The 15,793-nt window shown below is 33.5% G+C and overlaps 1 protein-coding gene across 2 annotated transcripts in view; it reads left to right on the forward strand.

The window, feature by feature from the left end:
- Positions 1-15,305, forward strand: part of Men-b (NADP-dependent malic enzyme b, mitochondrial) — a 60,231-nt gene extending 44,926 nt beyond the window's left edge. For both annotated transcript variants that reach the window (XM_072542721.1, XM_072542722.1), the window contains exons 7-10: positions 2,431-2,646; positions 5,471-5,613; positions 7,558-7,852; positions 12,662-15,305. In XM_072542721.1, the coding sequence (XP_072398822.1) occupies positions 2,431-2,646; positions 5,471-5,613; positions 7,558-7,852; positions 12,662-12,822 (815 nt within the window). In that variant the 3' untranslated portion in view covers positions 12,823-15,305. The remainder of the gene's footprint in view (positions 1-2,430; positions 2,647-5,470; positions 5,614-7,557; positions 7,853-12,661) is intronic.
- Positions 15,306-15,793: the final 488 nt, after the last annotated feature.

The following is a 15,793-nucleotide window of genomic DNA, read 5'->3' on the forward strand; positions in this document are numbered from 1 at the left end:
TTGATGGTAGTGATTACAAGGAGAGTGTTATTAAAACCACATGGAACACTACTGCAAAATTGGTACAAGAAAAATATTTCTGTGAGTATCAGAGACATATTGATCCCTTCAAAGATATAACCTTCAAGGAAGCGAGAGCTTATTAAATTCCTTCCTCTCATTCTACTGAATTTTTGACCTATCACTTTGTTCATGAAATATTCTAATAAAATACCACTCGTGATTTATATATATTTAGGGATTCTGCAGTATTCACTGCCTTCCCTCGCTCAACCGTTTCCATCTCTCTCTGTTGTTCCATTCTCCATCGTTTAGTCCTCTCTTACTCATGGCGTCGTCTACTTCGTTCCTCCAGGATTTTCGGGGTCGTCCTCTTTTCCTCCTTCCTATGGGGCTCCATTCGGTTATTTTCTTTATCCATCTGCTGTCGCTAGTTCTTCTTACATGTCCATACCACTTTAGTCTTTTTTGTTGTATATATGTTAGTATGTCTGTTTCTATTGATGTTCTTTGCTTTATTTCGTCATTACTTCTCCTATCCATTCTTGTTACTCTGCAGCATCTTCGCAGGCATTCCATCTCTGTTGCTACTATCTTACTGCTGGTTTTCTTGTTTATGATCCAATTTTCAGCCCCATATGTCATAATACTTCGCACTAATGTTTTATAAATCTGCGTTTTTGTCTTCATATTTAGGTGTCTATCCCACCATACTGAGTTAAGTTGTCGGATTGCTGTTCTTGTTTCTCCTAATCTTTGTGTAATTTCTTCCTCTGTTGTTGCCTTTTTCGTGAATATAAACCCCAGGTATTTGAATTTATCCTTTCCTTTGATTGTTACGTTGTCATCAATCTGTAGATCTTCTATGTCTTCTTCACTTGTAGATAGGTACTTTGTTTTCGCGAGGTTAATATCTAGGCCAGCCTTGGTATATTCTTCTTGTAGTTTTTCTATTCTACTCGTGATTTAATTTAGCTTATAAGTCTGTCTTTTATTTCTAAACTCAACTGAGTTTCTTAAAGAAAACACCACTCGTCCTACGGACTTTTGGTGTTTTCAAGCAACTCACTTTCGTTTAGAAGTAAATCGACAGACTTATCGCGAAAATTGAATCACTAGTGGTATTACTATTGATAATTTATAACTTTCCAACTGTCACGAGATATATTTTCTGAATTAGAAAAGAAATTCTCATAAGCCAGTTTTTTTCTTTAATGATATTGTTGATTTATAGTGCTTCTTAAACTTTTTATACTCAATATATGCCTTTGTAACATCAGCAATTATCTTGACGGTGGAAAGACCAAGAAATTGGAGCTTTACTATGAGATCGTGATTTTTTTAATGGAAAATAATTTTAGTTAACTTTACATACATTTCGGTAATAAATTGAGTAATAGTACTAATATCTTCAGTTGAGTTATTCATTTGGCTGTTTACCATTATATTTTTACATGTAAGTTTAAACAAATGTCGAATTAAGTCTAAAATTTTCCCTCCAACTAGTTTCTGAACCACAAAACTTAAACTAATAAAGTTTTGGTAACTGGATAAATGCTCCTATAGTTTTGCTCGATTAAATACATGCCAACATTGTCGCACCCATCCTACAGTCCAGATATCGCCCCCTGTGACTTTTTCACATTCTCCAAGTTAAAGGTGCACCTCAAACAACTACCATAGGGGCTTAGAGGGTGTTAGGGAATGGATTAAGGAGGATCACCGGAGGTGCTTTCAGTCATAAGAGCAACATTAAAAACGTTGTCTAAAGAGATACTGCTGCGAAGATGTATAATAAAATTTTGATCGTAATTTATTTGCTTATGTTTTATCGACAAATTTCTGGAACTTAATTGCCACATCTCGTCCTTCTGCAGATTTAAATGTTTCCTGAATATCTTGAATATTCAGTAGCTGTAATGTATTCAGACCGGTTATTGTTATGTTATGAGTTAGTTTAGTGTGTATATTATAGATTACATTCTATTCATTTTACAATTGTTTAAGTAGTAAATAAGTAGTAACTGCTTTCATTGCAGTGTAAAAACTGAACAAATTCATTGCAATATTATCATCATGATCATCATTGGCTCCACAACCCATGGTGGGTCTTGCCCTGCTCAAGGATAAGTCTCCATTCTCTCCTATTTTTCGCCTTAACTTTCCAGTTTCGTACTCCCAACATTCGTAAGTCTTCCTCCACCTGATCCTTAATACTCTGGGTCTGCCTCTCCTTCTCACTCCATCTATTCTTTGGTTATAAATATGTTTTGGCGGCTCCATATCATTCATTCTCTCTATGTGACCTAACCTATTGAAATATTATCTGCCAAGGAAAAAAAATTAAGATTTTAAGCCAATATTCTATACTTCATTTTATAATGATTTGTTGTACATTACGGAAGTTTATTTATTAAATAATTTTCACAGGTATTGCCGATTTGACGGTTAAAGCATTAGAAAATGAAGGATTAAGTACAGAAGAAGCCAGGGACAAAATTTGGATGGTTGACATCGATGGATTGTTAGCGTTGGAAAGATCCGAAGGCAATTTGGATGGCCACAAGAAGTATTACGCTAAAAATCACGCTCCCATCAAAGACTTCGCCGCCATTGTTAACGAAATTAAACCGTCGGTATTAATAGGTAAGTTAGTAAATTGGAATAACAATTTTAGATGTTTTTAGGTCATTAAAAATGTATTTTTAATAAAATATATTGCCGTTAAAAATAGAATTTAGAAAATACTTTTTCCTGTTAGAGATGTCTAAAAAGATAAAAGGAGAAGAATACGATGGTGATCTGAAAAGTTCTTGGCTTGATGGTAGAAACGACAATTTATATTAAAGAAGTTTTATTTTTCATAAAATAATCTTCTCTAAGCAATGTTTGCTCCAATACTGTGGTTGTTCTTCTCTCTATAGAGTTTCTCTTGCAAAATATACATACAGAACTGCAATGGTTTCTTGATTGGTCGAAAAGCGCTGACCGGTGAGAAATAGTTTTAGTTTTGAATATAAAAGGAAGTTGAGGGTACCAAGTCTGGGGAATAGAGTGGATGTTCCATCACCTTAAAGTACAGATCATTTAATTTCCGCATTGTTAAAACATTTTTGTGAGCAGATGCAGAATATGCAGTTTTAACTAATATTTGGCGTCCAGTTTTATCGGAAGTTGGGTGTCGTATTCTCCAGTTAGGATCCTACCTTTTCCAAGGCAAAAAAATAATGTCATCACCGTGAGCTTTTCTACCGATGGGTATCCTTGTTTTCTTTGGTGCCGAAAATCCGGCTTTTATGCACTGCTCTTTGGTTTCGGATATACAGCAGTGAATCTGTGTTTCATCCACTGTAACCTATCGACGTAAACGTCACTTTAGTCTATATTTAATACTTTTTGGAAATCGTCATGAAGATGTCTTGGTGATCCTCATTGGACGCAGACGTATTCTTCTTGCACAATACATTTTCATGTACAATTTTTATTCCAACAATGTGACAAGTATGTTTTTTTAATGAAGAAAAGTGAATTTCTAAATATTTTGTATCAAGAAATTATTATGATATAAAAAAAATAATAGGCAATTATGAAAAAAGTCTTACTTTATGATAGATTTGTATTTAAAAACTCCGGATAATATCTGACTGCTGCCGTGTTAGATTAGCCACGGGTTGACAGCTGACAGTCGCTATGTTGGATTTACTACGTTTTGGCAGCTGACATATTGACATCTGACAACCTCCATATTGACATCTGACAGCCTCAATATTGACATATGACAGCCGCCATGTTGGATGCCACGTAGTTAATGAAATCTAAGGAAAAAGAAGTAATATCATTAGAGCACTCCAAATTTTAGGCATTTGTAGGCGCTGATCTTGTCTTTGGTCGATTATTTGCAGCGCAATTATACTTCACTACTACGTCTTGAATCGGCTGAGCATTTCTTCACGTTGTAGATTGAAGGTGAAATGTCTGCATACACATATAGAAGACGTAATTGAACTCTGGCTGGTGTTAAAGTGTGATAGTATGCTTCGAGTAGGGTTCAATATGTTCCCTTAAGGTTAAACCTTTTAATATCGACCTCGTCGTTTGAATTTTAATTTTAAACATTTAAAATGTAATTAGCAGGTTATTACACATTTTTTAAGTCTTCTTCTTCTTCTCGTGCCACTCCTAGCGGAGATTGGAAATCATCATGGCCACTGCGACTTTGTTAGCAGCGCGCCTAAAAAGTTCAATCGAACTACACCCGAACCATTCACGTAGATTACGAAGCCACGATATTTTTCTTCTTCCCACACTTCTTTTGCCCTTAATTTTGCCCTGCATGATATTTCTTAAAAGTTCGTACTTTTCACCTCTCACAATGTGCCCCAAGTATTCCATCTTTCTAGTTTTTATCTCATTTAGAATTTCGCATCTTTTGTCTAAAGTTTGGAGTACTTGCGTGTTAGTGACGCGGTCCATCCATGATATTCTGAGAATGCGCCTATAGCACCACATCTCGAAAGCTTCGATGTTTTTTGTGGTCAACTGTTTTAGTGTCCAAGCCTCTACTCCATACAACAGGGTAGAAAAGACATAACACCGCAGCATTCGTATTCGTAACTTTATATTGATATCACGATTGCAAAAGAGTTTGCGCATTCTATTAAAGACTGATCTAGCGATTTCTATTCTACATCTAATCTCTTTTGTTTGATCAGTATCGTCTGTGATCCAAGCACCTAGATATTTATAACAGGACACACGCTCAATCGTTGTATTGTCTATTACAAGATTAGCTCTGATGTTCTTTGATTTCGTGATTACCATAAATTTGGTTTTTTTCAAATTAATTTTCAAGCCGTAACTGTTACAGTATATATTGAGACTTTGAACGAGATGTTGTAGTTCTACTAGCGTTCCCGTTAGAAGAACCGTATCGTCAGCATACCTTATATTGTTGATCGTCTCACCATTTATTATCAGACCAAGATCTTCTTCCTCGAGTGCTTGTTCACAAATAGCTTCACTATACAGATTAAATAAAAGTGGCGACAAGATGCATCCCTGCCGGACTCCTCGACGGATTTGAATTTCTTCTGTTAGCCTACCCTCAACCTTCACATTAGCTGTTTGATTCCAATATAGGTTGCATATAATTCGAATATCTCGGCTGTCTATATTTTTCTTTATTAGAATTTGTCTTAGTGGTTCATGTTGTACTTTGTCAAAGGCCTTTTCGAAATCAATAAAGCAGGTGTAAATTTCTTGGTTCATGTCTAAACATCTCTGTGAGAGAACGTTCATTGCAAACAGATTTTTTAAGTAGATAGTTTTAATTGCTATTTCTGTGTTCACTAATGATCGTTTGATAAGGCCGAAAACGGTCTGATGAAATGGTAATCCCTTTGAAAAACTTCATTTTTTTATTAAAATTTAAATATGTACCATTTCACACTCACATTTGACTCTCTTCTAGGAGCTTCCGCTGCTGCAGGTGCATTTACACCGGAAATTTTAAAGAATATGGCTGCTTTTAATGAAAGACCAATTATTTTTGCTCTCAGTAATCCGACAAGTAAAGCTGAATGTACCGCTGAACAGGCGTACGTTAATACAGAGGTAAGACTCTTTTTGTTCCCCTTAAAAATAATAACTGTACATTTTGGTTTAATAACTTTTGAGCATTTTACCAAGCAACATCCAAAAGCATTTATTTTAATAGTAGCTTATTCTACAAATTTGTCTTTCTTATTTCTTACTATACTCAGATGCAAAAAAAATGCAACGGAGAAAATTTTGGTCAAATTCAAAGTATTTCAATTTTTTTATTTTTAGCCCTATTTTGATGATTTTTTTAGCACACTGTGTAAAAATTTATAAATTTTAATTTAGTATAGTGAGTTTTTTGATAAACTTTTATATTTGACTTATTGTATGGGGTTAATTAAAACGACTTTGAAACATTCTGTGGAATAATTCCGTTTGCGAATCTTCGTAAAACCCTATTTTTCGGTTGCAACCATGTCTCCTAAGCATTGTGATTTTTGTTTCATGTTAAGTCTAAAGTCTGTCAAAATGTCTATTTTTACTGTAAAAGTTCAAACAAAAAAAGTTACCTGGATTTCACTAAAATGCACTTTTACCTTAATTTCTGGGGATAGGACCTGGATATATATATACTGTACTCTCTGCCACGCGATCAAATTCATCTTCATACTACCAAAAGTATTTTGAAACGGCTTCTTAATTAGGACAACAATTTGAGGTTGAAATTGGCGGCACTAGACATAAACTTCGAAAATCTGCTTCTTAAAGAACTGGAACCATGCTGGTATTTTTCAAATTTGTTGAAAACGCCGTTCTACAAACATCTCAAATGAGAGACGGCTTACAAACAAAAAAAGTGACACCTTACTGAGTATAAATCACTTTTTCTTTGACAAATTTGCCGGTTTTTTTTTTCGACTAACTAAACACGTCTGCTCTTTATAGCAACCCTTTCAAACCTGATTTTCGACCTTCGATCGATGTATCGTACCGGCTTCCTATGCCACTTTTCCTCTTTAACCCGTTATCACCGAGGAACAACCCAAAAATCTTGTAGAACATGCTTCAAATTATATCGTAGAATAACCTTGACTCATTCCCAGCTAAAATCTCAAAACTAACGCATACAAATAAATCTAACCATATTTAACGTCGTAGTCGCGATGATTTTCTATTAATGCAAGATACTACGCGACCCCACTCTGCAATGTGTGTCACGCAATATTTAGAGGAAGTTGGTATTAATAAAATGAACTGGCCAGCTTGTTCGCTAGATCTGAACCCAATAGAGCACGTTTGGTACATGCTTGGTAGAAATATTAGAGGTCGCGAAGTCGCACCACCCTCAATTACCGAACTTCGCTTGGCTCTAGAAGAGTAATGGCAAAGCACCCAGCAAGCTGATATTCGCAACCTCATAGACAGCATGAGCCAACGTGTACAGGCAGTTATAAAGGCTAGGGAAGGCAATACAAAGTATTCAGTTATTTTTTAGTAGTTTTTCTGTGTTATTTGCTTACTTAGGTTAAGTTACATTTAAGTTGTCTTTTTTATGTTTTGTTATTGTTATCATTGTTCAATAAAACCAAGATCATGTCGTTGCTTTTAATCATTATTTAAATACAGTGCTTCTGGGATGTCGATATGACATTCCTTCGATATCAGTCACCAAAACCCCCATCGTCGTATTACAAATTAATACAAACGATAATGGTAATAACAGGAAATCCGCTAATGGAATTATTCCACAGGATGTTTCAAAATTAGGATAAAAAACCACCTTTCGAATAACCCCGTATAAGTCAAATACGAAATTTTATTAAAAAACTCACTATACTAAATTAAAATTTATAAATTTTTACACAGTGTGCTAAAAAAATCATCAAAATAGGTCCAAAAATAAAAAAAAACTGAAATACTTTGAATTTTACCAAAATTTTCTCCGTTGCGTTTTTTTTGCATCTGAGTGTATATTTGCTGGTTTAATATTTTATAGCGATAAATATTTTATTTCAGGGCCGTGCGATATTCTCCAGTGGCTCTCCCTTCGGCAAAGTCCACTATCAGGACAAAATATTCCAACCGGGCCAAGGCAACAACGCTTACATCTTCCCGGGAGTAGCTTTAGGAGTAATCCTCGCAGGAATCCATCATATTAACGAACAAATTTTCTTGATAGCCTCAGAAACAGTAGCCAATAACGTTTCAGACGATGACCTTAAGAGAGGTAGTTTATATCCACCTCTAGGATCGATCAGAGAGTGTTCCATGCAAATAGCGTGTGAAATATTGGAATATGCCTATAAAGAACGTAAGTATATTAAGAAATGTACGAAATAATTTTAAAGACTGCTACAGATACATATGCAAGCTTGTCCATTTTTTTTACAAGTACGCTTGCGTGTCTGTAGAGAAATGTGGTGCAAGCTTTATGATTTTACAAGCGGCTTGAGGATTGAAAGAATCTTAATTATGCATGCTTGAATTAAGCGCGCTTGCGCAAGCAAAACGGTACGTTGTAACGAAATTATTTTGCTTACCATAAGGTAAGAAAATAGGGGTACTTATAAAATTGGGGAAAGAAACTAATGGGGGTCAAGATAGGGCAAGCGAAATAAACGCTACTATGCGAACGGGCACTCAGGGGTTAGTTGGAGTGCTGGGGTCGTGGATAAGTGAAATAAATGGGTCGGATGGGGGCAGCTACAAAAAAAAATGAAAGGGTACTTACATAAATCTCCTTGACAAAATGAAATAAGATATGGCAGACAAGGTTACCTCTAGCTATTTGAAAGGAAAGGACGCCGCTTCGAAGAATCCTAAACTTGCCGGATTTAGGAAAAATATCCCTAAAATAAAAACACATAAAAGGGTTAGGAGATTATTCTAAAATAAAGGAAACAAAGTAGTTTTACAACTACAGCAAACATTTATTTCTGTCTCAAACAAACAGTTATCAAACATATAAGTGGCATAAAAAATATATTATATAAATAGTTGCCAAATACAGAATAAAAAAAAAACTTACATGTGTCCGTTTACAAACTCCGTTTACAAATAGATTGGAGATACTACAAAACTTACAAATGTTATCGCACAGAGATTAACCTTTTTTTAAACAAACAAAACAAATGAATATCGAAAAGAACAAAGCTAGCTGTCATATGTTAACATTACATAAAAAAAAAACAATTAAAATGACAGCTGGTAAACCATAGAATTTACAATTTATTATTTATTACAAATGCTTTAAATTTTAATGAAAGCAATTATTGTTTTAGCAAAAAAATGTCTGTCTTTACTTTAAAATTAAAATGTTAATTGTTACCTGATTTCACTGTTTAGCACTTAACTTGCAAAAAAAACTTGTTAACATCTATGGGACTGGAGCTGCAAAGGACATAACTCTCAACTTGAATAAAAATAAACCATTTTGCATACGTAGGCAGGAACGATTGGAACAGAAACTTGATGGAGGAAATCAAGCTGTCGACGGGGACATTCTATATAAACATTTTCCAAATTTCATCAGTGCCGGTGTACTGCACAAATCTTATGGGTGATTACTCTGATCTAAACTGCCACATTGCATAGAGTATCATCACCTTAACCGGTCTTAAGATATTACACAAAAAAAAAATTGAATCGACTCGCGATTCAAAATCTCTTCTGTCTGCTCTGCTTGGGGCTTAAATGTCGACTCTTCGATGCCTTACATTTTACAAATTTCAACGCAAAATAAATTTCCCTTTACGTCTCACAGCTAGTTTTTGCCTACAAACTTAAAACAAACAATCTACCCTTTTTTGACCTCGTTCTTAGCAACGAAACAACAAAAAAACTTCTTGATTATTTACTTTTAAATTGGTTAACTGGAAATTTTTTACCTTACAATACATACAGAGAATAGGGGAATATTAATGTAAACAAAGACAAAAAAAAATATTCTCAGTTAATACTTCTTAGAAAAACCGTATACCTGACTTGCAATATTATATTAGGGGACTCGAAACAACTTTTAAATATTCCAGTTTATTGCGTTTTAACGACAAAAGACAAAAACAGCTGAATACCAAAACTTGATATTTAGAATCTCAACTTAAAATGCCATAATATATTGATCGTTTTAAAATTCATTTGCAAACAGAAAAACGAAAATATTCCACCAAATTTAAAACGCTACAACGTGTGTACCCAAGATTTTCAAGCTTGATAAGTTAACGTTCGTTGTGTTGCTTTGTGAGTTAACATTTGAGTAATTTTCGTTATGACTGGTGATCTCAAAAAGGTTAACAGTGAAGTATTTATTCAAGAATACCAAAATCAGCCATGTCTTTTTCACGTTATATCCATTATAAGATTATTATAGCAAAGCAAAGAGGGACGCAGCGTAAAAAATTAAGGCCGACAAGGTTGCAGTTTGTAAAAAAAACTCCTTCCGGACTAATTATAGAAGAGAAAAAAAAGTTGAAGATGCGGATCACTCTGGAATGGATGTAATGAACGTTGTGAGGATACCCCAGGATAGGTCTTTGCTAGCTGCTCTTTCGTCATCATTTATTCCATACATAACGATGATAGTTTGTGTTCCGCAGTTACCAGTCTTATCTTTAGAATTCTTTCGGAAATGCATTCCCAATCTTGAATATTCTTTATTAGGTTACTGTGTATCAGGCAACCTACCTCTTATTTTGCCCTTTCTCCAAGTGGCACTCCACTGGTGATGAGGAAGTGTCTATTTTCTAAAAACTGTGTGTTTTTCCCTTCTTTTTGGTCTCTGTTATACCCAGCAAGTCTATTTGATTTTTCTCAAATTCTTCAGCAAGTTCGACTTCTTTGCCGTTGAGACCTCTGACATTCCATGTTGCTAATGTCCATCCTTTGGTCTTTAGCACTGCTGCGTTATTGTGGGCCGTGTCATTAAGCTCTTTCTTGTTTAATGTGGGTTTTAAATAGTTACTGTTTATATTCTCGCTCGTTGCTGACTGCATTTTTATGGGTTTATCCTTCTTGTTAGGATAAACCCATAACCAAATAACAACCAAGGACGTTGCTCACGTCCTTGGTCATTATTTATGGATATATCTTTGTCTTTACTACCTGTTCTATAACTACTCATGTCCATTGGCATTGCCTGGTTTGTCATAGTATTTCCGGCACATTTGTTTACTAGTTTTTTGTCCTCATTTTGACTAGTTTGTTCTCTTTGTTGTCCCATTTCCAGCCGACCTTGTTGATCCATATTTTATTTCCACCAAGTCTTACATCCTTTCCTCTCTCCTTTTCTTCTTGCGCAAGTTTTCTAATTGTTTTCTGAATTTCTCTCTCTTTATTTGTAGTATCATCATTGATATACTTTTCCTTTTTCAACATGTCTTAGTTTAGATTTATTTTTCATAATCTTTACCTTCTCTTTATGTTCTGCTAATTCAATCAGACAGGTTTTCTCTCCCAGTTTGTGTGCATTTTTAATTTTAACATCTATCTTCAAATTGTGTTTAATGAAGTTGCTCATTCCCTCTTTTAAGACGCTTTGATCGTATGTTTCAATTGCTAGTCCACTCATGACTACATTGTTTTTCCATGAATTCAATAGTTTCCTTGACTTCATTTAACTCCTTTTTAATTTCCATATTTTCTTTCTTCAGGTCTTTATTTTCTTCTCTTAAAGTCTGGATATCAGCAATAAGTCTTTCTATTACTTCATTACTTCTGTTTTGAGTTCTCTTTATTTCTTTAATGTCACTTGCCAGATTGTTCATCATGTCTATTAATTTACACAGTTTTGTCTCATCATCGTTATCTATTGTTTTCGGTGGAATTTTGGGGAGTTTTCGACTCTTCGTTGGCCTTTCTTCTTCGTTATCTGAACCCTCATCTCTTGCCTTGTAAAAAATAAAATATAGGGTGATTCATTAAAAAAAATTGAGAAAATCGTAATTTTGTTTTGTAGTCCACCCTGTATATAAATTTTTGTCAATGATTTCAATTAAACTTAATTTACAAACTACAATATATTGTTTACTTTATTATATAAAATAAATAATTGTTTATGCATTACTTCTTTATATACATGGTGTTGATTTCATAGGGATATCGAAATAAAAATGGTCATAACTTGTTAAATACTCTCATCATCATCATCACTGATGATGATGATGAATGAAATGAATTACACCACGCAGTAATGAATCGCCCTGTAGACTTCCACATATTTTCCAAGTATGGAGAATATCATTGACTACAATTTTTCTAAATAAACTACGCACTAAATACTCACCCTGTACATTGTGATGGCTTTAAGGCTCAAACGTTTTTGGAAGGACTCTTACCTACAAGAAGATTACTTCCGTACCTTGATCAGGAACCTTCATCTGGATCCTCGGGTATCGCTTATATGTAAATACTTACCTACTTAGTGAGAATGTGACAAAATATGCTAAATATTGTGTTAAAATAATCATTATACACAAACAGTACACGACAAAAACTAATTTTAACACGATTATCAAACAAATCACCAAAATTAAAATTCAAAACGTTGTCACATTTGGTCAATGACTAAAAATTTTTGATACTGGACCACCAAAAACTATTTAAAGCTAGCAAACGGCTACATAATGCAGTTAAAGTTATGTTAGATTAGATAGATCTTTATTTAAATAGAAAAAAAAACCTAATATACATACAATATAAAGAAAGTACACTATAAATTTTTGATATATGGTAACTGATTAAATTTAAGGAAGCTTTTAAAAAAGAGCGAATTCATCGTACTTTTATACATAGTTCTAGGTAAATATATGTCATCTAAACCTCGGGTATTATAAGAATGAATACTTTTGTTGAAAGAAATGAATTCTTGAAAATATTCAGGTGATAAGCCATTTACTATTTTAAAGACCAAAATCATGGTGAAATAACACAGTCTATTTTCAACAGAGGACCAATTTAGAGTATTTAACATCGTCCCAATTGGGGTACGGCGATTTGTTTTAAGAATCATTCTCATTCCACGGTTCTGTAATTTTTGTAGCATGTTAAATTTGTTAAGGTTAAATAAATATAAGATTGATGAGCAATAGTCAAAATGAGGTTGAATAATTGTGTTATTTTGTAGGTATCGCTTCAGTGTATCCAAAACCAACAGACATGAGAAAATATATCGAAAGCCACCAATACAACTACAACTACGAACCCTCCCTACCACAAATTTGGCCCTGGCCCAACCCACCTTACATCAAAACTAGACCAATGGAACCGACGAAACTTAAAGCCTAGTCAAAATTTTAGTTAGAAATCCTCCACCATTATAGATATAAGATAAATTATTTTCTTTTTTATGTATAAATTAATTGTTTTATATTTAAGAGTTATTTATTTTGTTGGCGATTGTACATAATATTATGTATGATAAGGTCTGGCCAAAATCTTAAGACACACTCGAAATTTTTTTATTATATTTTTAGCGGGGGAAACGAAATGGGAACATTGAGGAGTATAACGTGGGTTAAGTCACGTCATCTGTCAATTGTCAATGAATACGTCAAGTACTGTAATCATGAACGCAAAGATAATGCTTTCATTGTTGGTAAAGTATTTTTGATAATAAATAATAACAAAGCCTGTTTAAGAATGCTGAAATATCATGAAAAAAGCTATTTTTAAATTTTCATACCAACCGAATACATAATGTAAATTCAGTCTTCATAAAAACCTGATTTAAAATAAGTTTTTAATAAAGAATAATAAAACAAACGATAAATTCTCATTGAGAACGAAATATGGTAGATTCTAGTACTGCTCCTTTATAATATCCCACATTTCTAAATTTGTGTTCTTTGAATACATGATAAATTCAATCAGACCAATTTTTAGCTGTCATAATTATCAGATTTAAGTCAAATTGATACCGTTTTGGCGTCAAAACCAAGAAACTTCTTTTATCAGAATCAAATATAAAAAAAGTGTTCGTCTTTTAATATTTTCTTCGGTTTTAACAAAGTGAAAACATTTAAGTGGATTCTAACCTAAAAATTACATATTTACATAACTTTTCCTGTCTTCCATGTTAATTAAAAATGAAACTTGTACAAATGTGATACAGCAATTGTATTTAGATTCACCAAAAATTCTGGAACAATCTGAGAATAACGGTGCCGATGGAATTTTTAATTTTATAACATGCAAAAACGTGGGACTCGAACTCATATTATTGCAATCAAATTGACAAACGTGATAAGCATTATCACTTTCAATAAAAAGTCTTATAGTCTAAAACGTAGTGGATAGACGGCGCAGCCTGAATTACCACCAAGTACTGCGTAACTCAAGTAAATAGAACGCATTTCAGTTCGGAACTTGGAGTATAGATGGCGTAGCTTAAGTTCATTGCGCAAAATCAGATAAAAAAGTGCTATAGAGTCTGAAAATTGATGGCACGGTCTAAATTAACAGTAATCACTGTGTCAATTCGGGCAAATAGCTATATAGTCTGAAACTTACTGGCTGGACAGCCTTATTTATGATGTAATAGAAAAATTTTAACACACATCCGAATATAATGAAAATTTGCAAGGTTTTAGCGATCAGACATTTTTTTCTTGAAAGATCTGTCAAACAAGCCTTACTGTCCGAAACTTGGTGTTACGATTGCGCAGCTTAAGTTGCCAATCACCAATGCGCAGTAAGATTATCTGAAGCGTTGAAATACAGAAGTCAATATATAGATAGTATAGCAACAGTTTTTCTGCCAAAGCCACAATTTTAGTGCTTATTTTCAAGAAATGTAACACACTAGAAAAAGATGCAATAAATAATTCAATTTTTATTAGAACTAAAGCTTTATATGTTGTATTTTTTTCAGAAATAACAGATTACTTGTATAAATGAGATTTTTAATTATTTATAAAAGCAAACATGTACAAAAACATGTTTTATGACAAATATAGAAGTTTTTAAACATAACAATAAAAAAAACCTTTTAAAAGCATTTATAACAACCTAACATTTATTAAAATTAATTTCTCCCATCTTGAACCAGCCAATTAAAAGGGACGAATACATTAATTACCACTGCGTAATCTCGTAAATGGAAAAAGTTCGGATCTTGGTCGGTAGATTGCACAGTTTAAGTAGTCTAATCAGCACAGCAGACAACTCGAATAATTAAAGTTCGTTTTAGTCACAAAATTGATGGATACATGGCGCAGCTCAAGCTGCCAATTTCCACTACGCAAACTCAGATAAATAGAAAGCGTTATAGTACGGAACTTAGTAGATAGATGGCGCAACTCACGTCAATCACCAGTGCACAAATTCAGATAACTAAAAAACTTTCTAATCCTAAATTCAGTGGTTAGAAGATACAAAAGAAAACATGATAAGCCCAAATCAAAATGAAAACTAAGATAAGGTGAAGGCAACGGACATTTTTTTCTTAAACAAAAAAACAAAAGTAAAATTAAAAGATCTGTCAGTAGACGAAACACTTTAATAAACAGAAAGCGTTACAGTCTCTAACTTCCTTGATATATAGTACAGCTTAAGTTGCCAATCACCATTGCGCAAACTCAGATAAATAAAAAGTGTTTCTAGTCCGGAACTTACTAGATAGATGGAGCAGATCACTTTACCAATGACCCAAACACAAATTCAGATAAATAGAAAACCTAGTCCTTAACTTGATGGGTAGATGGCGCCATTAAAATTACAAAAGGAGAACATGATCACAAGTTGGAATAAAATGATGCCAGCAGTCATTTTTTTATTGAAAAAAACTAGAATAAAGCATTGCAGTCCGGAACTTACCGGATATATAGCGTAAGTCAAGTTACCAATCACCACTGCGCGAAATCAGATTATTAGAAAATTTCAATTATATTCCCAAAATTTATGGTTAAATGGCTCTTAATATACAGTGGAAAATACGAGTACAAACCTGAATAGAATTGAAACTTGGCAGAACATTTATATTTTGAAAGAAAACAAGAGATTATACTAAAGATACTTTAAAACAAGGTTTTTTAAGTTAAAGCTATGGAAGTATTTTTCCTGGAATTGCAGGGAAACTTAAAATTGTACAGAAAATAACTTGATCCAAGCAGCTTTTATCTTTTTTATTAAATTAGCTTTGTGAAGCAGTGTATAGCTAATGATTCACTTTTTAAGTTAATATTGTGAAATCTTTTGATTAATTTATTTCATCGTTTTTAATCATTTTTATCTCTAAGTAATTTTTAAAAGCTTTTAT

The sequence above is a fragment of the Diabrotica undecimpunctata genome, chromosome 9, assembly GCF_040954645.1.
Source record: "Diabrotica undecimpunctata isolate CICGRU chromosome 9, icDiaUnde3, whole genome shotgun sequence".
In the NCBI taxonomy this organism is placed as follows: domain Eukaryota; kingdom Metazoa; phylum Arthropoda; class Insecta; order Coleoptera; family Chrysomelidae; genus Diabrotica; species Diabrotica undecimpunctata.